This window comes from Chiloscyllium plagiosum, unplaced genomic scaffold (genome assembly GCF_037043375.1).
Source record: "Chiloscyllium plagiosum isolate Xiang-an unplaced genomic scaffold, Cpla_swu_hap1 HiC_scaffold_1, whole genome shotgun sequence".
Taxonomy (NCBI): domain Eukaryota; kingdom Metazoa; phylum Chordata; class Chondrichthyes; order Orectolobiformes; family Hemiscylliidae; genus Chiloscyllium; species Chiloscyllium plagiosum.
This window is the reverse complement of record NW_028270139.1, coordinates 124,961,848-124,989,197: the sequence shown is the minus strand read 5'-3', so window position 1 is coordinate 124,989,197 and position 27,350 is coordinate 124,961,848. Positions and strand designations below refer to the sequence as shown.

Genomic DNA, 27,350 nt, shown 5'->3' with positions numbered 1-27,350 from the left:
GACCTAAAGTGCATGTAGCATTCCAAAAGTGGCCTCATCAATGTCCTGTACAGGACCAACATGACCTCCCAATTCCAATACTCTATGTACTGACCAATAAAGGCAAGCATACCAAACAGCTGCTTCACTATCCTGTCTATCTGCAACTCCTACCTTTCTCTTCTTTTCTGATTTCTGTTTCTTTGGCTAAGCTTAATAAATTTGCATCATCTGATTAACATGTCACTGCATCAAGAACAAAGAACATTACAGCATAGGAACAGGCCTTTCGGCCCTCCAAGCCTGCACCGATAAATTTGTTTTCTCACGATTTCACCAAAAGGCAGAGCCATTTTTTTTAAAGGAAACCTTATATTGAAGTTAGAAATTCTGTATTTACTTCTATCTTCATAATTTTGTCCTTGACCTCATCTCTTTCTTCTGCATTGAAACTTGAAAGTCATTCCTTCATTATATCCAGGCTTCCCTATTCTCACACCTTGTGGAAACTTGTCACACTCTTCCCTCCATAGCTTTGTATTGATGCAAAATCTTGTGTCCCACTTGTCCTCATCACTGTATCCCAATTATCCATCACCCTTCTATTTGTTCACCCCAGTTGGCTATCAGTTAAGCAGCACCTCAACTTCAAAATTCCCTCACACCCCTTGTTTTCAAGTCTCTGCATGACCATGTCCTCCTCTCTCTCTATAAAATTCAGCCTGCCAACCTTCCAAAATGCCTGCACTTCTCAAATTCCAGTCTCTTGAGTATCTTGTATTAGCTGCCCAGTCCTTGGGCTTTGAAATTTACTCCCTAAACCACTCTGCCTCTCAATCTCACTTTCTTCCTTTCAGACAATCCTTAAAAACTACCTTTTTGTCTGAGGTTTTGGTCTTCTGCTTTAGTTATTTTCTCTTGGTTCTTCATGTCATATTATCTTTAAAGATACAAAAATGAATGTTTTAGGATTTTATTATTATGTTAAATTTGCTGTTTAAATGCCAAGTTATTCAGAAAAATCAATTGTTACTATCTAATGTAACTTTGTTTTAGGGAAACATAATTAACACCGGGATATTGTGAAATGTATATTCATTGGTATTTAATTCTTTTAAAATAGATCATTTAGATTTTTTTAATCTTGATTCTAATGTTTTGATTACTCTTTGCATGATTCCTTTGTAGGTCCATAGGCACACAGCTTTAGCAGCCAATACACAGTCTCAACCCAATGTGCACACCAGCATCTTGGCTCGCGCAAAGAGTGAAATTCTGCGGGTGATTGAGATACTTATCGAGAAAATGCCAACAGATGTAGTTGACCTTCTTGTTGAGGTAAGCAGTTTTGTTTGGATATTTTCAAGGCTGATACAATAACTGAGTTGAGTGCATTGGTAGTCACTAGGGACAATGCGACGGGTAAGCTGAAAGATGGATAAACCACCCAGACCAGATTGACTACCCTCCCCAGAGTTCTGAAGGAGAAAGCTGAGGAGATTGTAGAGGCATTGGTGGTGATCTTTCAAGTATTACTGGAGTTAAGGAGGGCCCCAGTTGGGTCAGCACGGCTTTATCAAGGAGATGTCATGGCTGACAAATCTGTTAAAATTCTTTGAGAAGGTTAGTCAAAGGGAGCCAGTGGATGTGATTTATTTCAATTTCCAGAAGACTTTGTCAAAGTGTCTCATAAGAGGCTGCTAAGTAAGATAAGAGCCCACGGTGTTACGGGCAAGGTACTGGCATAGAGGACACTGGCAAAAGGCAGAGTAGGGATAAAGGAGTCTTTTTCAGGGGTCAGTGTTGGGACCACAACTATTCGCATTATATTTAATGATCTGGACAAAGAAACAGAGGACATTATTCCTACATTTTTAGGTGACACAAAGATAGTTGGAGGGGCAGGTCATGTTGAGGGTGTGGGGAGACTTCGGAAGTAGTGGAACAGGTTACAAGAGTGGGCAAAGAAGTGATATGGAATACAATGTGGGAAAGTGTGAGATTATAGACTTTGATAGGGAGAACAAAGGTGTAGACTATTCTCTTAACAGGGAAAGGCTTTAGAAAATCTGAAGCATAAGGGACTAAAGAGTCCTAGTTCAGGATTCTCTTAAGGTTAACATGCAGGTTCAGTTGGCAGTTACAAAGGCAAATGCAATGTTAGCATTCATTTCAAGAAGGCTAAAATACAAGAGTAGAAATGTACTACTGAGGCTGTAAAAGGCTCTAGTCAGACCACATTGGAATATTATGAGCAGTTTTGAGCCTTGTATCTAAGAAAGGATTTGCTGGCCTTGGAGGCGACCAGAGGAGGTTACAGAATAGTGGGGTGAAGGTTGAGGAGCTGAAAAATGTGTTGCTGGAAAAGCGCAACAGGTCAGGCAGCATCCAAGGAACAGGAGAATCGCCGTTTCGGGCATAAGCCCTGAAGAAGGGCTTATGCCCGAAAGCTCAATTCTCCTGCACCTTGGATGCTGCCTGACCTGCTGCGTTTTTCCAGCAACACATTTTTCAGCTCTGATCTCCAGCATCTGTAGTCCTCACTTTCTCCTGAAGGTTGAGGACTCTGGATCTGTACTTGATAGAGTTTGGAAGATGGGGATCTTGTTAAAACTTACAGATATTGGGAGGCCTTGATAGAGTGGACATGGAGAGGATGTTTCAATTAGTAGGAGAGACTAGGACCTGAGGGCACAGCATGAGAGTGAATTGAGATGAAGAGGATTTTCTTCAACCAGAGGGTGGTTAATCTGTGGAACTCATTGCCTCAAAGGGCTGTAGAGGCTGAGTCATTGAGTATGTTTGAGACAGAGATAGGTTCTTGATTCATAAGAAGACCAAGGTTTACAGGAAGAAGGCAGGAGAATGAGGTTGAGAAGCACATCGGCCATGATCGAGTGGAGGGGCAAACCCAGTGGGACAAATGGCCTAATTGTAATCTGATACTTTATAGTCTTATGGTCTTAGTTTTTCAAATGAATCAGAAATTATAATGTTTTCAAAGCTACTGGTTTTCAGAGTTTTGGAAACAAAAGGAAATTGAGTGATGCCTTGTGAGGGTGAGATAAACCTCTTAAGAAAAAGCACAAACCTCATGGAATTAGTGGACTCCTCTTAATTGCAAAATTCTAATGTTTTAAGCTTGATATGTTTCCATTTTATGAGGGGTTTTTTTCTTTTTTAAATGTGTTCTTTTTATTTTAATAACTTTGCATATTGCAGTTTTTATAGCTGACTTTTGGAATAGATAAGGGAGATATTTAAGTTATTTGGATTTCAAGACTGCGTTTGATAATAAGTTAGTGAGCAATGTTAAAGAACATGGCATTCTGGGAAATATACTGGCATGGGTTGAGAATTAGTTGACATACAGAAAACAGACAGTGGGAATAAATGGGTCTTTTTCTGAGTGCCAGGCAATAACTAATGGGATACCCATCTGTGCTTTGGCCCCAGTTGTTCACAATATGCATAAATGACTTGGATGATAGAACTTTGTGCAATATTTCCAAATTTGCTGAAGATCCAAAACTGAGCGGGATTGTGAGTTGAGAGGAGGATGCAAAGAGGCTTCAAGTTGATTTGGACAAGTTAAATGAGAGAGCAAACATATAGCAGATGCATTACCATGGCTAACCTGTCTTCCAGTCTTTCATAAGAAAGTGTAAAACTTCCAATTTAGTATGGTGTAATGCCATGAGTTTGTGCACTCGTTTAATTTCTCCAGATCATCTTGAAGCCTCCCTGCATCCTGTTTCTCATACTGAAGTGTATTATTTAAATGCTGATCCATTGAGAAGCGTGGATGTGCAAAGGGATCTGACTGTCCTTGTAATTTAGTCAAAGTAGCCAGGCAGGTATAGTAAGCAATTAAGAAAGCAAAAGATGTATTGGCCTTCACTGCAAGAGGATTTGAGTTCAGAAGTAGGGATGTCTTACTGCAGATATACAGGAACAAAAACAGAAATGCTGTAAAAGCTGAACAGGCAGCATCTGTGGAGAGAATTCAGACTTAATGATTTGTGTCGTGTGACCCTTCCTCAGAAGCAAATAAACAGGCCTTGCTGAGACCACACCTGGAATTTTGCAAGCAGTTTGGCTTTCCCTATCCAAGCAAGTTAAAAATCACTCAACAGAGTTGAACTATAACCTGGTGTTGCGTGATTTTAAACTTTGAGATGGATTGAGAGTGTGTTGCTGGAAAAGCATGTCAGGTCAGGCAGCATCCGAGGAGCAGGAAAATCGACGTTTCAGGCCAGAGCCCTTCATCAGGAATGAAGCTGGGAGCCTCGGGGGTGGAGAGATAAATGCTTTTAAATGATTTTAAACTTTGTCCACTCTAGTCCAACACCAGCACCTCCATATCATTTCTCAGAAAGCATATACTTGCCATAGGGGGTTGACAATGGAGATTCACTAAGTTGATACCAGGGATGACAGAACTGCACCATAAGGAGAGATTAGTTTGATTAGGCCTATATGCATTAGAGATTTTTTTTTAAATTAATTTGCAGGATGAAGGAGTTGCTGGCTAGGTGAGTATTTGTTGCCTGTCCCAAGTTTCCCAGTGGGCAGTTAAGAGTCAACACTTTGCTGTGGGTCTGGAGTCACATGCAGGCCAGACTAGGTAAGGTTGGCAGTTTCTTTCCCTAAAGGACATTAGTGATCCAGATGAGCATTTCCTGACAATTAGCAATGGTTTCATGGTCATTAGAACTCTTAACTACAGATTTTTAATTGAATTCAAATTCCACGGCAGGATTCAAATCCAGGTCTCCAGAATAATACCTGGGTCTCAGGATTAACTGTCCAGCAATAATACCACTAGGCAATTGCCTCCCCTGCTGCCTCACAGTGCCAGAGACCCAGGTTCAATTCCCGCCTCGGGCGACTCTCTGTGTGGAGTTTGCACATTCTCCCCGTGTCTGCGTGGGTTTCCTCCAGGTGCTCCGGTTTCCTCCCACAATCCAAAAATGTGCAGGTTAGGTGAGTTGGCCGTGCTAAATTGCCCGTAGTGTTAGATGAAAGGGTAAATGTAGGGGAATGGGTCTGGGTGGGTTGCGCTTCGGCGGGTCAGTATGGACTTGTTGGGCCTAAGGGCCTGTTTCCACACTGTAAGTAATCTAATCTAAAAAAACATTTAATAATGCAGAGAGGCTGTTTTCTCTCTTTGGGGAGTATAGAACCAGGGAACACAGTCTGAATATTCAGGGTGAACCATGTCGGACTTAGATGAGGAGAAATATTATCACTCAAAGGGTAGTGAACGTGTGGAATTCTCTTCAAGCAAAGGCTATGGAAGCCAAGTAACTGAATATATTCAAGAAACTGGTAGATATATTTCTACATATTAAAGGTATTGAGATAGAGGATCAACCATGATCATATTGAATGGCAGGACAGGCTCAAGAGGCTGAATGGCCGACACCTTCTTTCTCTCTCTGTTTCTATGGTTCCCATACATCAGGGAGTAGGCCAACAGACATCTTAGCAACATCTGTCTGATCAGTCTAAGTTGTGTTTAACTTCAGTCGAAGCGTAGGCATCTTTTCTGTCACAGGAGTTATTCTTTTGTCAGAAAAGAGGATATTCTCCCTCAATGTTTTCGATCTGGTAAGTTTTATATTCCGCATTAATGCTGTATTTAGTTCTGACCTCAATTGCACAGTTGCCCTGTTTGATGATAGAGTCTGTGGAAAGTGAACTGGGATGTCTGCAGTAGATAGGCACAAACTGCCATTGAATAGAGCCTACTCTTCCTGAAAACAATGCAACCATTTTGTTTGACTTCTTAAACTGGCTACCACCAATATGTGTTCCATCGAACACCCGCAAATCCTTCCCTCCTGCTAGAGGTCAGAAAGTGAACAGTTTATTGAAGAATGCAGGAAGAATGAAGACTCCAATGTGACGTAATTCTCCTCAAACCCTTTGTGAAAAATGCCTGGTGGTTAGCAAAGGACGCTCACTTCACACACTAAGCTAGAACTTTTAGAAACTCCTATGCTACCTGTAATTAACTGAGCAACAACTACAACACTGTCAACACTGATACGGTCATTTCACAATCTTATTAAACTCAACGGTATAGGTCAACAAGGAAAATAAGTGGACAGCAGGAACAGTCCTTATGGCAACATGTCAGAACAGACAGACTTGTCAAATCATTCCACATAAAGACAGTACCAATATTCTAACATATGCCATGATTGGCAAACCAGTAGGAATTTACCCAGATTTCCTACAAATATTCAGATGATACAAAGGAAATGGCTAACAAAGCTGTTTACTAACATCCATAACATAGACTCTATTCTAAACATGCCACACCAATCCAAGATGGTGGCCATTGCAAGCTAGGGAAGCCACTCAACAAACCACACAGCACAAACCACCCATTCAGCCTCTCCCTATAGCTGATCCACTTGAGGAAATTGGAAATAAAAAGTATTTTTGGATGTGTTGAACTTCAAAGTGACCTGGGTGTCCTTGTTCACGAGTTGATAGAAGTTAACATGCAGGCTCAGCAAGCAATTAAAAAGACAAATGACATGCTAACAGTTACTACAGAGTGATTTGAGTACCAGAGTATAGAGCCTGGGCGAGACCTGGACTGTTGTGCACAGTCTGAGTCTTCTAACATACAGAGTCATTGAGATTTACAGCACTGAAACAGACCCTTTGGTCCAATTTTTCCATGTTAACTAATCCAGACCCATTTGCCAGCATTTGGCCTACATCCCTCTAAACCTTTCCTATTCATGTACTTGTGTGCACCCAGTATATGGAAAAAGTGAGGACTGCAGATGCTGGAGATCAGAGCTGAAAAATGTGTTGCTGGAAAAGCGCAGCAGTTCAGGCAGCATCCAAGGAATTGATGTTTTGGGTATAAGCTTATGCCCGAAACGTCGATTCCTTGGATGCAGCCTGACCTGCTGCGCTTTTCCAGCAACACATTTTTTGCACCCAGTATGTGTCCTCCTTATTCTTCCAAACAAAATGCATTATCCTCTCGCTTAACTTTATTCAGATTCATTAGTTTCTCATATGTCCATTCTGCAATTGTATTCATGTAATTTATGGAAACAGTACTACTAAACAACAAAGTTGGAGAAAACATTATTATGTATCTAGTCATGTTAAAATTAGTGGACAACTGTGATATTGTTCATGATCATCTGGGATTGGAAACAGTATTTGATCCTTAGTTACCCAAAACAAATTCTGACCTTAATAATTGCATATTTCCCAGTAATGTAATTAAACACACCTATAGTGGGAAGTTGTCTTTTGGGTGTTTGGGTTCTAGTTTTTGAAATCTGACAGATTAAAGCCACAGTCATTGTAAAGGCCTGAGGTTGGTTTGTAGTTAGAAATACTATCAGTTTGTACAACCTCATCATATGTGGCATGAATCTCATTCTAATCCATATTAACATTTCTTTCCTACAGATTAGCTTGTGGATGCTATTGCCAAGTGGTAGTATATGCATATTAAAGAGGAGAGCCTGGTATGCCATCCATGGCGAAACCCAAGGCATTAGTCCGTGTTTTCAGTGGAGTAGGTACTTTGGTACCATATTTAAGCATGAGGTTTTAAATATAAAATAGTGCTGGCAACAAATATCATGCAAAGTTTCACACGAGTTTTGATTAAGGTTTGAGAACTTGGAAGTGGCCAAGTTGTCTAATGGCAAGGAACCTGCTGAAGCTGATTAAATTCTACACTTATGGATTAAACTCACTTTCCATACCCAACTCTTCCAGTATTGTATCACTCCCTTCAATATTCCTTGACCTCAGTTAAAGGTTTGTACCATCTAATCAAAATGGAATTTGTCTTCCTCAGTTGCTAAAAACCTTTTAAGGACTAGCAATATTTTATGTAAATCAAAATTGTGTATGACTTGAAAGATACTTGAAATTGATGAATACCTATTCTTTTAGTAGCGACTGGAATGGTGCTGGTATTATATGTCCTATAAATTGTGAAATATGCTAGGAAAAAGTGAGGACTGGAGATCAGAGTCGAGAGCGTGGTGCTGGAAAAGCACAGCAGGTCACGCAGCACCCGAGGAGTCGGAGAGTCGGCGTTTCAGGCATAAGCCTTTCATCAGGAAGCTGTGAAATATGGCAACTGCACGTGTTAGTGACTGAAAAGCTAAATATTGAATCTTGGGACAAATGCTAGTCAAATGAACTGCTGTGTTGAGGATAATGTATAGTTCTCAATTGTTGTTATGATGAACTATTCAGGCATATTCTGTCACATTTTTGATTTCAGCTTTGTAGATGGTGAAGAGGCAGAGAGAATACGTATATATAGAGCAATAGAGACTCGGAAAAGACAAATAATAAAATACCTGGAGTGTTCATTTTCATTGATGAAATACTGGGTGTCCTTATTTACTATTTCAGGTTATGGACATCATCATGTATTGCCTCGAAGGATCTTCGGTTAAGAAAAAGGGACTTCAGGAATGTTTCCCTTCAATTTGTCGGTGAGTGAACATAGGTTGCTATTGTACTGCAAATTTATTATGCACATGATGGTGAACATCTGATTTAAAGTCTGGCCTGATACAAAACCAGTGTGCTGAGAGTCCCTTTCCAATGTGGGTTCAAAGTTTGAGCTTAGGTTGTTTCTACAATACAATTACTCCACTAGCACATGTTGCTTATAACAGTGGAGTTTAAATGATGTTTTTCAGGAATAGAGACAATAGACTAAGTCAAATGGTGCAGTTCATCAAATAACAAACATTTCACCCTCCCCCTAAAGGAAACTTCTGTTGTGTCTAGTACAACCTTAAAGTGCAGTGTAGATAACAATTATTGCTGGAATGAAGGTGGTTTATGTAGAATGTTCATAGATTCATAGAATCCCAACAGTGCAGTTGGAGGCCATTTGGCCCATTGGGTTTGCACAAACCTGAGAGTGATCTACAGTTGCCACCCTAACCCCACCCCCCCCCCCCGTAACCCCACATTTAGCATGGCTAATCCACCTAACCTGCACATCTTTAGACTATGGCTGGAAACCAGACCACCTGGAGGAAACCCAAACTCTGTACAAGGCTAGAATGGAACCCAGGTACCTAATGGTGTAAGTCTGCAGAGCTACTCAATGTGCCACCCAAAAAACGAATGACTTTGGAGAAGAGCCCTGTAAGGGCTGCTATACAGCCAGATAATTTGACGTAGAAACAAAGATGATAGGAACAGGAGTAGATCATTTGACCCCTTGAATCTGTCCTGCTATTCAATTCCATCACAGCTGATCATCAAACTTAATACCCGAATTCTATCCTCCCCCTTTATCCATCGATCCTTTTAACCACAAGAGCTATATCTACCTTTTTTTTTTGAAAACATGTATTTTGGCATCAACCACAGGCTCACCACCCCTGGTTTTGAACTGCCCCTACTATCAGGAACATCCTTCCTACATCTAAACTGTCTAGTACTGTTAGAATTTTATAAATTTCTATGAGATCACCCCTTATTCTTCTAAACTCCAATGAATAAAATTTTAATCAACTCAATCTCTGCTCATATATCAAAAAACAGTCCTGCCATTTCTGGAATCAACTTGATAAACTTTCAATGCACTCCACCACAACAAGGACAACCTTCCTCAGATGCAGTATTCCAGGCTGAGCGTCACTAATGCTTTGCGTAATTGCCGCAAAACATCCTTGTTCCTGCACTTAAACCCCCTTACTTTGAAGGCAAACACCCAGTTTGCTACCTTTACTGATTACTGGACCAACACATGTTTTATGGTAATGAGAATAAGAGAGTTTAAGTGATTCATTCATTCAAATGGTGTTCTTTGCTAATAGTTGTCCAAACCCTAAATATTCATCTCGACCTAACTGGGAAGAGTGAATCTATAATTGTGCCCTCCTGTTCCATAAGCTGTCACAAATGTAGAACTACATGAAATCCCAAAAGGACCACCAAAATGTCCAACTTTTCTGACTAATTGCTACCGAGCAAAATCAATTTACACCAGACTTTACCAGTGATAGTAACTAACTATTTATTGTAGTACACAGCTTTTACAAAAATCACAGAAAATGAAGGATTTCTCATCTATTACTCTGCAACTTTAAATTCTATCCTTTCAAAAATATCCCAAATGCATACACACTCAATCATGATTAAGGGAAACCAAAAACAAACAAAAAGGACAGAAAGGGTAAATGAATTTTTGAAGATCAAATGTTCCAGACCACAAGATGGAAAGTTATTTCCTCAGTCCTTTTGATTTAACAATGATGGCACACTGTTGTCTGGAGAATATTAGTTGTACTTCAGTTCAGTTGTTCATCAAGTGGACCTAGGTCTTTTCTTGTTTTTGAATTCTTTCTTTTCAGCTTTTTAGTTTGTCTGTATGTTTCCCAGAGTGAGAGAGAAATTGATGTTTTCTGTTGGTGGGGTCTGGATTTTTTCCCTCTCTGTTAATCCTGGCACTTTTCAACACTCTACAGCTCAACCAATCAAAAGATTGTTGTCAGGAGGAGTCAAAGTATGCCGGGGCCCTTGGTCTCAAATTCTTCATCTCACTCCTTCAATAAGCATCATTGTATGGCTCAAAAACATGCAGCACTTTATTTACAATTTGTAAAACTGCCGGTATTTTTAGCAGCAAAGTATTGTGTAATATGTAATGGACAGTACCTTAAGTAAGACAAACAGTTATTGTAACGTGGTTTATCAGTCATCATCATCGTCATCTTTCTAAAATGAATTACTGTTGATGCTAAACATAGAAAACTGTCTTTGCATACTGTGACAATGCTATTTGACATTGTGTTGATGCAAATATTCTTTACATGATGAGAGAACCTAATTAAGATGAAGCTTTCTCAAAGAAGTGGCTTGCATAGTTACAGTTTCCGAGACACATTCAATAGTTTTGTTTCCAGCCAATCATGCTGATAGATTGAGAAGTAGATGTGCTAAAATGTCAGGGGCTTTTTATGTATACAGGTGGATCTCCTATAACGCTGTATCTCCAGAGAAACCTTGCTTCATAGAAAATCGCTTAATAGAAATAATGGGGCCTATGGGAAAAGTGGGGTTAGGGGCAGACCAGCAAATAAAATATCACTCATGATCGCTCAAAAATCACCCAAAAGTCAAACGCAAAGTTTAGCACAGCCTGAATGAAGTTTGAAATCATATTTATTAATAAAACAAAAGTAAAATTAACACAGTACATTTAAAATATGTAAGAAAGTTGATCTCTGTACAGTATCTCTCACAGAAAGCTGCGTTTTGTCAGCAGCTGACATCACACATGTACAGAACTGCACAGAGACAGGCGCAGATAATGTGCATGCGCGGACACTGGAGCATACGCAGAATGGCAAGAACACCAGTGCATGAGCAGAATGATGTAGGGATTTCGGCGTACACATCTGCACATGAGCAGAACGGCGCGGAAATTTCAGCGTGCACATTGGTGCATGCGCGGAACAAAGCACATGAACCGATCTCCACTGGAATCGCGCTTTGTTAAAAGGAAGTAAGCATTCCTCAAAATACCATTCCCTAAGTGATATTATAGCCAAATCGTGCTGCCAAAACATGCATCATCCCAGAACTACCTGTATGTAAAAGAAGTACCATGTACCACATATCTTCTATCACACAGTTCAATAATTCCTACTAGTTACAGTTTTAAAAAAAGAATTTCTCTTTTAAACTCAGTTGCATTTATATTTTGTATCTGTATGTGTAAGTGCAACAGTCAATTGCTAAATTATCTTCTGAAATGAAACTGTAGCAGCAGCATGTTGCATTCGGTAATGGTTCTGAAGCGGTTAATGTTCATGTTGGAATAGTTCCATCATTCTGTTGATGTCACACAGCCTGTGGGTGGAGACAAGCAGTTCTGCTTTCGCTTTCAGAAGCATCCATTGTACCTCTACTGGCTCCCTAAGCTCCTACCAATTATGCCTGACCAAATGTAGTTGTACTCATTGCTATCATGCAATAAATCTTCCTGTTATCCAGAAACAGTGCCTCGTCTGTAGGTACTCTAAAGTGACATATCCACTATCACTAATCACTAGATTTTCCCAAGTCAAAGCAAAGACAAAGGAGGATTGGTGACGGCGAACTACCTCAAACTCCCCTTACCCAGTGTCATATTCTGATGGAAGTGGAAAATACCACAAAGTACCAATGTGATCTCACTGACAAAATAGCATTCAGCATTATCTGAAAATTAAACTCACTTTCTTTTTTAAGTACCCTAGTAATGAGTTGGTTCATCAGCATTCAAGGTTGGCAGAATTAATATCTGTCACTGATTGTCTGTTTTTCTTTTAGTTAAAATATATAAAAGATGGTGACAGTGTTAAAGACATGGAACATAATGCAAAAAAAATTATCCTAAAATTATCTTTGTGTATTATAAATAACATTATATTTTTGATTTGGAACTTTATAAGTACAAGGGTGAGTGATCTCAAAGCACATTGCTGCTGTTGCTGGTTCACTGCTATGACATGTCAGTAGATTTCAGTTCTTTTGAAATTCTCTGTGGATTTCAGGTTCTACATGGTAAGCTACTGTGAGAGGAGTAACAGAATAGCAGTCGGGGCTCGACATGGCTCAATGGCTTTATACGACATTCGCACAGGAAAATGCCAGGTAAATAAATCATTGTGACTTCCTCTCCATAAACTCTGAAAGTGATTGAAGAGAGAGACTTGTATTGCAGCCATAGACTTGCCATGTTGGCGTAATGCTATGGATAAGTCAAGACAATCAATAATTTAAGTAAGGCCTCGACCTTATAGAGAACACACTTCCCCCATTACCATTCGTTGTAACCAAAATGGCTACAATTGGCAAGGAAGAATGACAAAAATATGTATAGCACTTGTCACAGGAAAACCATCACTGAATCAGAGAACACTGAGTTGGCATTAATGCTGCCTATCTTTTAATAATCAGATCTTTGGCATTGCTGTATAAAGGCATATTTTGTTGAAGCATTTCGTCTTGCAATCATCAGGAGAATTTGTAAGAAATATCACGATAAAAGGAAACAATATTTCTGTTCCCTGGGAAGAAGAATATTACTTGGTCGGCAAGTAGACTCTGATTAGTAGAAGCATTGTCATGGAGTATGTAACTGTTAATGATGACTGACACTTAACTGCCAAGTTTGTTTTAACTTTAAACCAGGCAGGTGGCCAAGGCATTCCTTGAGAAATTAACCAGAGAACGGCTAACACTTATTTAGTTAAGTTGAAACAGATGCAATCTGCAGAAATGATCTTTCTGGTTGTAAAATAAAAGGCCTTTTATTTAGCTTCCAATCGAGCTTCTTATACTAACCAGACAAACAGCAGGTCTATATATTCTTGTATTTGGTGAGAAACTGCAGTGGCGATATTTTGAAAAGCAAGGGATTGCTGAGGTGCTGACCATGTATTCACTGCTTTTGATAAGTATTTTGATGTGAGATGGAACTTTATTATTGACCAGGCTGAGTTCACCAGACATATCCTGGACTCAGATGAGAGCATTGATTCTTTTGTGAATGACAGTTACAACTATGGCATCTTCAGAGAAGAGTTAATCTGATACTAAATCACTGTGGGGATACTTGATGCTGCACAGTCTGACTTTCTACCATCCAGTGAAAGCCTCACACTATCAAAATAATTGTAGCCTGCTTAGTAGGGAGTGTTTGAAAAGCAGAACAAGCATCTAATTTAAAAAAGAACAAGATGATCTGACCTGTTTATAGAGTTGGTACGGTTTATTAACTGTGGGGGCTTCAATATGTCAGCTGATAAACAGTCCTGGGCAGAAGAGGGCACTGGCATCATCAATAACTATCATGAGGTACACTCACCATCCTTAAAGATTGTCATCTCTGCCAAAGCAGAGAAAACATAGACTGTATGAGATAGAAGAGCATTTAGCAAGGCAAAATGGAGCATATTTTAACACAGGGAATCTGAGGAATAAGAGATGAGCTGAGGGCACAGATCAGCACATGTGGAAATAAGATATCACAGCTATGACTGAGACTTGGCTGAAAGATGGACAGGATTCACAGCTCACCATTCCTAGTTACAGCATATTCAGAGGAGATAGAGAAAGAAAGACAGAAGAGGAAGGTGATGCAATATTGAAAAAGCAATCACTTATAGCAGTAAGGAGAGATGATATTTTGGAAGGATCATAAGGCAATAAGGGGAAAGGGAAAAAAGCAAAATGGGCAAATACTCTGTTGAGTCTGTATTATAAGTTTCTAAACACTGAGCAAAACTTAGAAAATCAAATATGTGATCAAATTTCAGAGAAGTGTAAGACTAATAAGGAACAGTAAGACTAATACAGGAACAGTAGGATATTTTAACTACCTGATTTCTTAAATTGCATCCAGCAGAACCTTTTCTGCTAGTAGTCTAATTAAGGGAGGGGGCAGTTCTGGACCAAATATTCAAAAATTAACTCAACAAGTGCAAGTGATTATCAGTAGGAGACCATTTTGGAGATAGTAACCATCATTCAGTCAGATTTTGGAAAGGATAAGGAAGAGTCGGGAATAAAAGTTCTAAACTGTAGAAAGGCTAACTTTGGTAAAATAAAATATGATTTGGCCCAAGTGGACTGGCAACTGCTGTTTTGAGATAAAGCTGTGTTGGAGCAATGGGTAGCATTCAAGGAAAAAAATAGCAAGAGTACAGGGCAAATATCTTTCCATAAAGAGAGAGGGTGAAATCAAGACTGGAGAACCCTGAAACAAAAACAGGAAAAGCACAGCAGGTCTGCAGCATTATGGAGAGAAATTGGAGAACACTGGATGTCCATGCACATACATGTTGAGATCAAGATACCGAGTGCTCAGTACAACATAGTCCCTAGAGGAGTATAAAAGTGCAAGGGGATCTTAAGCAGGTTAAAGAGAAGCTAAGAGAGGGCATGAGTAATCAGTGGTGGGTACAATAAAGAAAAAATCCAAAGGGGCTATTAAAATATATAAAGAGCAGCTGAATAGAAACTTGAAAGAGAAAAGACTTACGAGGATGTTGTCAGGGTTGGAGGTTTTGAGCTGTACGGAGAGGCTGAATAGGCTGGGTCCGTTTTCCTTGGAGCACCGGAGGATGAGGGGTGACCTTATAGAGGGGGACCGTACAGAGGTTTATAAAATCATAGGGGCATGGAAAGAGTAACTAGACAAGGTCTTTTCCCAGGGTGGGTGAGTCCAGAACTAGAGGGCATAGGTTTAGGGTGAGAGGGGAAGGATTTAAAAGGGACATAAGGGCAACTTTTTGATGCGAGCGGTGGTGTATGAAATGAGTTCCAACAGGCAGTGGTGACGGCTGGTACGATGACTACCTATAAAAGGCATCTGGATGCATATATGAATAGGAAGGGTTTAGAGGGCCAAGTGCTGGCAAATTGGACTAAATTAATTTAGGAAATTTGGTCGACATGGACAAGTTGGACCAAAGGGTCTGTTTCAGTGCTATACATCTGTGACTCTAAGTGGGCATAGTTCTCAATGAATGCTTTGTGTCAGTCTTCACAATGGAAAGGATGGTGCAGGCGGAGGACTGAAATACTAGACAAAATCAACATTGAGAAAAAGAGGCAGTTAATTTTCAATGCCAAGTCTGGCCATTGGAGAGTTGCCAGAGAATTGAAGGACTGCTCTCGTGTTCCAGCATGTTACAGTCAGTCTAAACTCAGTGTGCTATTAGAAAGACTTCTGAGGAACAGAATATACCTGCACTTGGAGGAATATGGATTAAACAACAATTTTCAGCATGGCTTTGTAAAGAGAAGATTGTGTTTGATAAGATTTTTAAGGAGGTAACCAGGAGTGCTGATGAAGGTAATGCTTTGGTGTGGTCTCTATAGACTTAGCAAGGCTCTCCTGCTCCTCGAATGCTGCTGTGTTTTTCCAGCACTACACACTCAATTTTGGTCTGGTCAAGAAAGTAAGAACCTATGCAATGGAAGGCAAAGTGCCTGTTCCAATCAAAATTAGCTGAGAAGCAGGGAGCATAAGATGATGGTAGAGGATGTTTCAGTGACTTGAGGTCTGTCTCCTGTGGGAGTTCTGCAGGGCTCAAAGCTGCAGCCCATGATGTTTGTGATGTATTTTAATGATTTATTCTTAAATATAGGGTATGTTCAAGTCATTTGTGGATGACAAGAAAATTGGTAGCGCGATATATAGTGAAGATGATAGCCATGAACTGCGGGAGGATGTCAACAGACCAGTCAGGTGGACAGAGGCATGGAAAATGGAATTCAGCCTTCGGAAAATGTGAAATGAGGGAGGGCTTGGAGAGGGCTAACAAGGCAAGGGATTACTGTATGAAAAGTAGCACCCTGGCAAGTACTGAAGATCAAAAGCTGCCTTGGTGTGTATTATCCACTGATTCCTGAATCTAGCAAATAGCTACGTTGGTTAAGAAGACATATGGAATACTTGCTTTTATTAGCTGAGACATAGATAACTAGAGCAAGGTGATTATGCTGGAACTGCATAAAAACACCACGTTTTAGGAAGGATGTAGTTGCAGTAGGTGCAGGGTAGTTTTACTAGGATGCTGTCTGGCCTGGAGGGTCTGAGCTATGAAGAACTCTTGGTTATGCTCGGGTTGTTATCTTTGGGAGCAGTAAAGTTGAGAGGAAACCTGATAGAGGCGTTTACAATTTTGAGGTTCATAGGGTGGATAGGAAGATACTTTTTCCATTTGTAGAGGAGTGAATAATCAGGGGGCAATTGTTACCAGACTTCCACCAATCTCCAGGTGGTGGGAATCTGGAACTCCTTGCAGGGAAGAGTAGTTAAACCAAAAAACTGTCATAACACATGAGCAATGTTAATGTATTCACCTGTGTTGCCATAGCCTCAAGGTTTGTGGTCCAAAAACTGAAAAATGGATTTAGTGCAGTCAGATCCTAGTTGTCTGGTGTAGATACAAAGAGCCAAATGAGCCCTTCTGTGCAGTAAGTATCTATATGTTTCTCTGTGAGAAGAGGTAATTTCAGGACAGCAAGAAGCTTCCATCTTTAAGACACAGGTCTGTATCAGTGCCACAAAAGATCTGTTGGAGGACAGTAAATTAGAAGGCTCTTAGCTATTTGGGGATCATAGAACCTCTCCTCAGATACTTTCCTCAGAGAAGTAGCCCAGATTACTGAAGTTTTTGGTCACTGAACATAAAAAAAATTACGCTCAATATGGAGGCTGCAGTCTCCAATCTCTCAGATGGTGAGAGGTCCTTCAGAGTCTGCCTCCTCTGTCCAGGGGCAGATTACTTAGGCTTCATGACTACAGGTCTCTGGCACAGGAGGGAAGACATTTCACTAAATCTGTAAATCCTTTCAAATCAACATTACTGTTGTTAGCATGGAGAACATTGTGGCACAGTGGTTAGCACTGCTGCTTCACAGCTCCAGGGATCTAGGTTCCAGTCTTGGATGACTGTGTGGAGCTTACGCATTCTCCCTGAGTCTGCGTGAATTTTCTCTGGGTGCTTCAGTTTCCTCCCACAATCCAAAGATGTCAGGCTAGGTGGATTAGCCATAGTAAATGCAGGGTGTTCCACACTGGTAGCCACAGGGAGATTTTCCTGACTGCTTCTGGAACAGGTAGATATCAGGATACCACTAGTCATCACAACCTGCCAAGTTAGGAGACTGAAGTAGATGAGGCTGGAAGAACACAGCAAGCCAGGCAGCATCAGAAGGTGGAGAAGTTGACGTTTCAGGTGTAACCCTTCTCCAGGACTGATGACTGTTTCTGGACTGTGGTAGTGCCATTTGACACTGACCACCTGTAAACCTGTGAAGAAATGGGTGTGTTAATGTAGATTTACTGAATTACTTAAGATGTTAATTGTTATAAATTTTCTACATTACACTACATTATGGTTACCTAAAATGTTGCTTCAGCATTTCAACTTCCAGTTTGTTTTTCAGAAAATTATTCCTATTTCTCTGGTTTATTTCAATGTTTGTATCATTCCAAGTTATGTTGTGTTCAAAAGGTTCTAGATTAGCTCTGTAGCCATTGTCTTCTTGAATTGTAACCTGTGGCCAGCTTGTGGTGAGTATTAAAATGTACTAAAAGTGTATCTGCCATCTTTGTCTCCAACTTTCCTCTCATCACCCTATCAGTTAAAGCTCATTGCTGCAACTGAATTATTTCCACATTGCAGTTGAATCAGTCGTTTAGAACAAATATCACACTTTTGGATATGAAGTTTAAGAATTGCATATATTGAACGCAGCTTCAAATCTAGACCACAATGATGGAATGAAAAATCTTCTCTTAGAAATGGCATTAAGTACCATTTCTGTGACACAAAACTGTTGAAATTCAATATTAATTAGCAATTGCACTCTGGAGATCAGAGTGTTTGATATGGGAAATAGAGAAATGTCACTCTAGTGTACCTGAATGTGGTCTTGTGAGATCTGAGTTGTGTCGAGGTATCATTACTTTGCATCTAACTTTGTTATATCTACCTTGGGAGTGCTTCTGTTGACACTGAATACCATTGACCAAAAAAGAAATTCATTTCAAAACACTTGCCATAAAATTGTTTGTTGGAAAGGATTCTTTTTCAGAAAAATCACTCATGAAATAAAGTAAAATCTATAAACATGCAGTTTACGCTGTTAGAACCAGAAAACTGATGGTCAAAATATGTAATGTATCCCTCAGCATAAAAATGCACATCTTTCATACCTGTCCATTGCTATCTCCAGCAGCAAATGGGGTACACTGTGAACAGGTATAATATTTACCGTATTTCACATCTAGTTATTGACTGAAGTGTAAATTTATTCTGTAATCACTTTGTTACATAGATGTCTACAGAATGTTTGGCATTAATACATTTTTGGGAGGGTTGAAATTCCTGCCTTATGGAGAAATAAACTGAGACTGTCCTACTATAAGGGTAATAGAGTTGGTCTTTTAGACTTCTGGGCAAAGCCATAATTGTTTTTACACTGCAGTTTTCCTCTCAGTGTTCTGTGACACGGAAATGTGTTTCTGTAGTGACAAAAATAGGTTATATTGAGTTAGGTGTCTTCACTCACATTGTTTGCTAGTTAGGAGGTGGTACTTTGCACAAGTGGATATAGCCAGTTTTGTGTAATTTTTTTGCTTTCCAAGTACCTGGAATAGAGCAAAATGCTCAACTCTGACCTTCTCAAGACCATTGCTCTTTCTGATTTACTATTACTACGCATGAATCAGTCTCTGCAGTGGACAGGAATCTCATTACTACTTTTGGAGGATGCAAATTTCTGATTTCACAAAACAAGTTGTATAACTTTTCACCACTTTCAATGCTTTATCCTTGGAAACAGCAAGACAGGAGAAAGTGAGGTCTGCAGATGCTGGAGATCAAAGTTGAAACTTTATTGCTGGAACAGCACAGCAGGTCAGGCAGCATCCAGGGAACAGGAGATTCGACGTTTCGGGCACAGGCCCCTCTTCAGGAATGAGCAGAGAGTGTTCAGCAGGAGAAGATAAAAGGTAGGGAGGAGGGACTTGGAGGAGGGGCGTTGGAAACAGCAACTAGCAAACTAGCAAACAATGTGAGTGAAGACACCTAACTCAATATAACCTATTTTTGTCACTACAGAAACACATTTCCGTGTCACAGAACACTGAGAGTAAAACTGCAGTGTAAAAACAATTATGGCTTTGCCCAGAAGTCTAAAAGACCAACTCTATTACCCTTATAGTAGAACATTCTCAGTTTATTTCTCCATAAGACAGGAATTTCAATACACGGAGTGACATCGAACAGTTCTTCTGCCGCCTTCGCCTCTGTGCCTTCTTCTTCAATCAAGACTCTCACCCACCCTCTGACGACCCCTTCTCCCACCTCCAACACACCCCGTCCACCTGGACACCCCGTGCTGGCCTCCTACCTGCCCTCGACCTCTTCATAGCAAACTGCCGCCGCGATATTAACCGCTACCTGAACTCCCACACCCCTCCCACCCACTCCAACCTCTCACCCTCGGAACGCGCAGCCCTCCACTCCCTCCGTTCCAACCCCAACCTCACCATCAAACCAGCTGACAAGGGAGGCGCAGTAGTAGTTTGGCGCACTGACCTTTACACCGCTGAGGCAAACGCCAGCTCGCAGATACCTCCTCCTACCGTCCCCTTGACCATGACCCCACCCCCCACCACCAAACCATCATCTCCCAGACCATCCATAACCTCATCACCTCAGGGGACCTCCCATCCACCGCCTCCAACCTCATAGTCCCACAACCCTGCACCGCCCGTTTCTACCTCCTGCCCAAAATCCACAAACCTGACTGCCCCGGACGACCCATCGTCTCAGCCTGCTCCTGCCCAACCGAACTCATCTCGGCATACCTCGACACAGTCCTGTCCCCATTAGTCCAAGAACTCCCCACCTACGTTCGTGACACCACCCACGCCCTCCACCTCCTCCAGGATTTCCGCTTCCCCTGTCCCCAACGCCTCATCTTCACCATGGACATCCAGTCCCTGTACACCTCCATCCCCCATCACGAAGGACTCAAAGCACTCCGCTTCTTCCTTTCCCGCCGTACCACCCAGTACCCTTCCACCGACACCCTCCTTCGACTGACCGAACTGGTCCTCACCCTGAACAACTTTTCTTTCCAATCCTCCCACTTTCTCCAAACAAAATGAGTAGCCATGGGCACCCGCATGGGCCCCAGCTATGCCTGCCTCTTCGTAGGGTATGTGGAACAATCCATCTTCCGCAACTACACTGGCCCCACCCCCCATCTTTTCCTTCGCTACATTGATGACTGTATCGGCGCTACCTCGTGCTCCCACGAGGAGGTTGAACAGTTCATCCACTACACTAACACCTTCCACCCCGACCTCAAATTTACCTGGACAGTCTCGGACTCCTCCCTCCCCTTCCTAGACCTTTCTGTTTCTATCTCAGGCGACCGAATCAATACGGACATCTACTACAAACCAAACGACTCCCACAGCTACCTGGACTACACCTCCTCCCATCCTGCCCCCTGTAAAAACGCCATCCCATTCTCCCAATTCCTTCGTCTCCGCCGCATCTGCTCTCAGGAGGACCAGTTCAAAATACGTACAACACAGATGGCCTCCTTCTTCAAGGACCGCAATTTCCCCCCCCCGACGTGGTCGACGATGCCCTCCACCGCATCTCCTCTACTTCCCGCTCCTCCGCCCTTGAGCCCCGCCCCTCCAACCGCCACCAGGACAGAACCCCACTGGTCCTCACCTACCACCCCACCAATCTCCATGTACAGCGCATCATCCGCCGTCACTTCCGCCACCTCCAAACAGACCCCAGCACCAAGGATATATTTCCCTCCCCTTCCCTATCAGCTTTCCGTAGAGACCACTCCCTCCGCGACTACCTTGTCAGATCCACACCCCCCATCAACCCAACCTCCACTCCCGGCACCTTCCCTTGCAACCGCAGGAGGTGCAACACTTGCGCCCACACCTCCCCCCTCACTTCTCTCCAAGGCCCCCAAGGAAACTTCCATATCCGCCACAGATTCACCTGCACCTCCACCCACATCATCTACTGCATCCGCTGCAGCCGATGTGGCCTCCTCTATATTGGGGAGACAGGCCGCCTACTTGCGGAGCGATTCAGAGAGCACCTCTGGGCCACCCGGACGAACCAACCCAACCACCCTGTAGCACAGCATTTCAACTCCCCCTCCCACTCCACCGAGGATATGCAGGTCATTGGACTCATCCACCGCCAAACCACAACAACGCGACGGTCGGAGGAGGAGCGTCTTATCTTCCGACTGGGAACCCTCCCACCACAGGGGATGAACTTGGACTTCACCAGTTTCTTCATCCCCCCTCCCCCCACCTTGTCTCAGCCGAATCCCTCCAGCCCGGCACCGCCTTCCTGACCTGCAGTCTTCTTCTTGACCTCTCCGCCTCCATCCTACTCCGACCTATCACCCTCACCTTGACCTCTTTCCACCTATCACATTTCCAACGCCCCTCCTCCAGGTCCCTCCTCCCTACCTTTTATCTTCTCCTGCTGAACACTCTCTGCTCATTCCTGAAGAAGGGCCTGTGCCCGAAACGTCGAATCTCCTGTTCCCTGGATGCTGCCTGACCTGCTGTGCTGTTCCAGCAATAAAGTTTCAACTTTGATCTCCAGCATCTGCAGACCTCACTTTCTCCTCGTTGGAAACAGCAAGACAGACTAACTGTATGATTGGAGAGTTTCAGGGAGAATGGAAATGATAGAATGGTAAGTGCGAGGAAAGCAGCTGAAAAGTGCCCCCATTACCTGAAGAAGAGGTAATTGGAGCAGTTGCTAGTGTAGGAGGTATGACAGTCAACAGATTTCAGCAACATTTGAACATGGAGTATTTGAAAGGTGCCATTGTGAGTCACAGAAGACTGCGTCACAAAGGATTATATTATGAAGGGAAGTGGTGGTAGTTACAGTGCTGGTGCAATCTAAGGGGAATGAAGGAAGAATTTCTGAATGAAGAGATGAGTGGAGGTTTGAAGAAAAAGAGTGAGTCTCTGATTCTGGGATATGGGAAGTAGGGGGTCTGTCGGAAGGTCTTGCCCACTTGATTGTGTGTCGATGCCTCTCTGAAAGGAGCTGAAAGTGAAGTGTAGAGAAGGTAATGTATTTTTGGTAAAGAGAAAGCCTGCTTGATAGTTTGCTTAAACCATAATGTCAGTTATTTTTTCCATACACTGTAGATTAAAAAAAATCAACTTTTATAACATTAGCTGCAATGCACCTTTTGTATTGTGAAATGTTAAAGTTTAAACAGCATGGGAGATTTAATTGTCTCATAAAACCCTAGGTGGGATAGTTGGATATCTCACTGCATCGTAAAAGTTACAGGGCAGGAAGAGACCATATAATTTGTCACATCTGTCTGCCGTGGTACCATTTCCTTTTATGGTTTCAACTTTCACTTTGCCAGCACTTCTAAATGATGCGCCTTATCTTTAGAAAAATAGTTTTATTTTATGCACAGTAAAATGTGATCTTAAAAAGAACATATTCTTCAAATTTGCTGATAAAGTTCCATCTGTGTTCCTAATTTTCCATTTAAATCGGATCATGGAAAATTGAAATAATATAAAGCCATATTAAAATATGAGTACAGGTATGGGTCTAGGAAACAGTGTGGTTTTTTTTAAAGAATTACGTACAGCTAATACTCAAAATGCACTATCCACAGTATTGGACTGAGTTGTCTCATTGAAGTTTAAACATGTTGATGGACAGGGCCATTGCTGCCTGCAGCCATATTGTTTAGTTTGTTGAGTACACGGTGACAAGGGGGCTTGTAGGTGTTGACACACCGAAGTATCTTGTTTTATGACTTTCAAATTACTTTCTGAATTTCTGGTTTGCTGCAACTGTTGACTGTTTGGTAACAAGATGATGTCTGTTCACTATCCACTGCTTACTGGACCTTTCCATGGATTGTACAGAACAGCATAATAAACCAATTCAATTCTCCGTTCAGTTTTTTAAACTACTTGTTTTGCTGCAAAGTTGCCTCCTGAAATGTAACATTTTTCCTGTAATTTTGAATGGTAAACAAAGCAAGCATATGGTGATAGTGATGGAATAAAGTAGCAGTTGAACTGTATTGACACTGTTGCTCAGAAGGGAAGGGGAAACAGGAGCAGAGCATTAGTCACTGGGGACTCCATAGTTAGGGGGACAGATAGGAGGTTCTGTGGGAATGAGAGAGACTCACGGTTGGTATGTTGCCTCCTAGGTGCCAGGATTCGTGATGTCTCTGATCGTGTTTTGGGGATCCTTGAGGGGGAGGGGGAGCAGCTCCAAGTCGTGGTCCACATTGGCTCTACTGACATAGGTAGGAAAAGGGGGTGGATTTAAGGCAGAAATTCAATGAACTCGGATGGAATCTTGGAGCTAGAACAAACGGAGTTGTTATTTCTGGTTTGTGCCCGTGCCACACGGTAGCAAGGCGAGGAATAGGGAGAGAGAGGAGTTGAACATGTGGCTACAGGGATGGTGTAGAAGGGAGGGTTTCAGATTCCTGGATAATTGGGCTCATTCTGGGTTAGGTGGAACCTCTACAAACGGGGGGGAGCAATATTTGCTAATGCTCTTCGGGAGGGTTTAAACTAAATCCGCAGGGGGATGGGAACCTTAATTGTAGTTCGAGTGTCCAGGAGATTGAGAGTACTGAGGTCGCAAGAGTGCATCGACAAACAGGAACGTGGTTTGAAGTGTGTCTACTTCAACACCAGGAGCATCTGGACTAAGGCAGGTGAACTTGCAGCATGGGTTGGTTCCTGATACTTCGGTGTTGTGGCCATTTCAGAAACATGGATAGAGCAGGGACAGGAATGGTTGTTGCAGGTTCCGAGGTTTAGATGTTTCAGTAAGAACAGAGAAGATGGTAAAAGAGGGGAGGGTGTGGCATGGTTAGTCAAGGACAGTATTGCAGTGGCAGAAAGATGTTTGAGGACCCATCGACTGAGGTAGTATGGGATGAGGTTAGAAACAGGAAAGGTGAGGTCACCCTGTTAACAGTTTTCTATAGGCCTCCAAATAGTTCCAGAGGTGTAGAAGGAAGGATTACAAAGATGATTCTGGAACTTTAACTTTCCAAATATTGACTGGAAATACTATAGTTCAAGTAGTTTAGAAGCATCTAAATCCCAGAACCATTCCCGTCCCTGCTCTATCCATGTGTCCAAAATGGCCACAACATTGGGAACCAACACACCTTATTCAGGATGCTCCTAGCATTTCAGTAGACATACTTCAAACCACCTTCCTGCTTGCTGGTGAACTCTTGTGACCTTGAAACCTCATTCTGACCTCACTACTCTCAATCTCCTGGATACTGGAACTACAATTTAGGTTCCTATCCCCCTGCTGAATTAGTTTAAACCCTCCCGAAGAGCATCAACAAATTTCCCCCACAGAATATTGGTACCCTTCTGGTTCAGGTGTGGACCATCTTGTTTATAGAGATAACACCTACCCCAGAATGAGCCCCAGTTATCCAGGAATCCAAAACCCTCCCTCCTGCACCATCCCTGCAGCCACATATTCAACTCCTCTCTCTCCCTATTCCTCACCTCGCTAGCAAGTGGCACGGGCAACAAACTAGAGATGACAATTCTGTTTGTTCTACCTCCAAGCTTCCAACCTAGTTCACTAAATTTCTGTCTTAAATCCCCATCCTTTTTCCTTCCTATGTCATTAGTGCCTATGTGGACCACGATTTGGGGGTGCTCCCCCTTCCCCTCGAGGATCCCAAAAACACAATCAGAGACATCACAAACCCTGGCACCTGGAAGACAACACACCAACCGCAAGTCTCTCTTGTCCCCACAGAACCTCTCATCTGTCTCCCTAACTATGGAGTCCCCAATGACTAATGCTCTGCTCATCTTCCCCCTTCCCTTCTGAACAACAGGGCAAGAGTATGTGCCAGGCACTTGTACCCCATGGCTTACCTCTGGTAAGTTGCCCCCCCACCCCACACACAGTATCCAAAATGGTATACTTGTTATGAGGGGAACGGCCACAAGGGTTCCTTGCACTGCCTGCCGGTTCTCTTTCCGTCCCTTGACTGTAACCCATCTGCCTTTTTCTTGCACCTGAGGTGTGACCACCTCCCTGTAATTCTTCTGAATAAGCCCCTCCCCCTCCCCAATGATTCAAAGTTCATCCAACTCCCGCTCCGGTTCCCTAACACGGTTTTCGAGGAGCTGGATTGGGTGCACGTCCTGCAGGGGAGGTCAGCAGGATCACTTGTGGTGACCTCCCACATTTTACAGGAGGAACATTCACCTGCCCTAACCACCATTCACACTATTCTAAATTCCCAAAGAGAGTGTAGAATAATAAAGAATTTTTAAAAAAACTAGTTACCTTACCAATCTGGGGCACAGAACCTTTTTATTTTGGTTAGAGGAGGAGGATGGGTGAGACCTAAGTAGTGTACCTGGTAACTCAAACACCCAAATATATTACTTGACTTAATCGGAGTCCCATATCCGCTCCTGCTCAGCGTGTGCTCCATCTATTCACGAGTAAGTTTTTAAATCAGTGACTTACCTGCCCGTCAGCTCCCTGGTCGACGCTCCCTCGCTTCCTGCTGCTGAAACTAAAATGGAGGTAAGTTTTAAAGTCAGTGTATCACCTTTCTGTCAGCCCTCTGGTCAGCGCTCTCGCTCTTCCTGCTGCTGAAACAATAAGGGCATTTAAATGGTCATTGGATAAACATATGGATGAAAATGGAATAGTATCGGATAGATAGGCTTTGGCTTGGTTCTACGGGTCGGTGCAGTATCAAGGGCCGAAGATCCTGTTCTGCGCTGTAATGTTCTATGTTCTGTGAACGCATCTATTTATCTTTTATCTAACTCAGATTACAGTGTTGTACAAATTTTGATTTTTTTTACCTCTACTTTATTGACTGAATCAAACTTTATGTAGTTACTACAGTATCCTTCCAAGAGGTATTGCCTTATGAGGTGAAGCCTGCATTCCTAACCCTTTGCTGAGTGTATGTTCCAGTGGTCCACATCGAATAATTAACCCAGTTTCCCATAAATCATCATGGAGTATACAAATGTTACCTAGTACAAAATCAAATGATTAAAAGCATAATCATCATAGAGAGCTATGGAAAGGCTAAAACTATTGCATTAATATATTTCAATAACAGATAGCGGAACTGGAAGAAAGAATAAGCAATTTATTTAAAACAATTATATTGCATCCCTCACCATCTCAGGCTTCCATATCCATTGAATTACTTCTGAAGAACACTCAGTCTTGTTGAAGTGGCAGCAGCTGGAAACTCGTGCTCATTTTTTACGGACAAAATGGCGATGTTCTGCAATGTGGTCATTCAGTCTTGTTTTTTGTCTTTCCACTGTAGAGGAGACCATATTGTAAGCAGTAAATGCAGTATACTGTATTGAATGAAGTGCAGGTAAATTGCTACTTCATCTGAAAGATGTGTCTGGGACCTTGGATAGAGAGAAATGGGCAAACGTTGCACCTTCTGCGATTGCATGGGAAGGTGTCTTGGGGATGTGGGGAAGTGCTGGTAGTGGAGACCTCCTTTGCAACTCTTTTATTAAATCATCCAATGCCTTTTCAGAAAGCGTGAAAATCCTTTCCCTTTTCTGTTGCTTCATTGGGGTATTTCCTCAGTTTCAGTTTGATAACCGCAACTGCTGCTTAGGAGTTAATGCCGCTTTTAAGAGGGCTTAACTGGCTGGTTTAGATAGACCAGCTGAAAAATATCTTACCCATCCAGGCTGCTGGCTCTTGAGCATTCAGCCAGCT

At 42.1% G+C, this 27,350-nt stretch overlaps 1 protein-coding gene across 5 annotated transcripts in view; it reads left to right on the top strand.

Annotated features, from left to right (window-relative positions):
* The window catches only part of wdr7 (WD repeat domain 7), a 686,509-nt gene that overhangs the window by 532,616 nt on the left and 126,543 nt on the right, over positions 1-27,350 (top strand). For all 5 annotated transcript variants that reach the window (XM_043675775.2, XM_043675690.2, XM_043675605.2 and 2 more), the window contains 3 exons: positions 1,168-1,317; positions 8,398-8,480; positions 12,549-12,648. In XM_043675775.2, the coding sequence (XP_043531710.1) occupies positions 1,168-1,317; positions 8,398-8,480; positions 12,549-12,648 (333 nt within the window). The remainder of the gene's footprint in view (positions 1-1,167; positions 1,318-8,397; positions 8,481-12,548; positions 12,649-27,350) is intronic.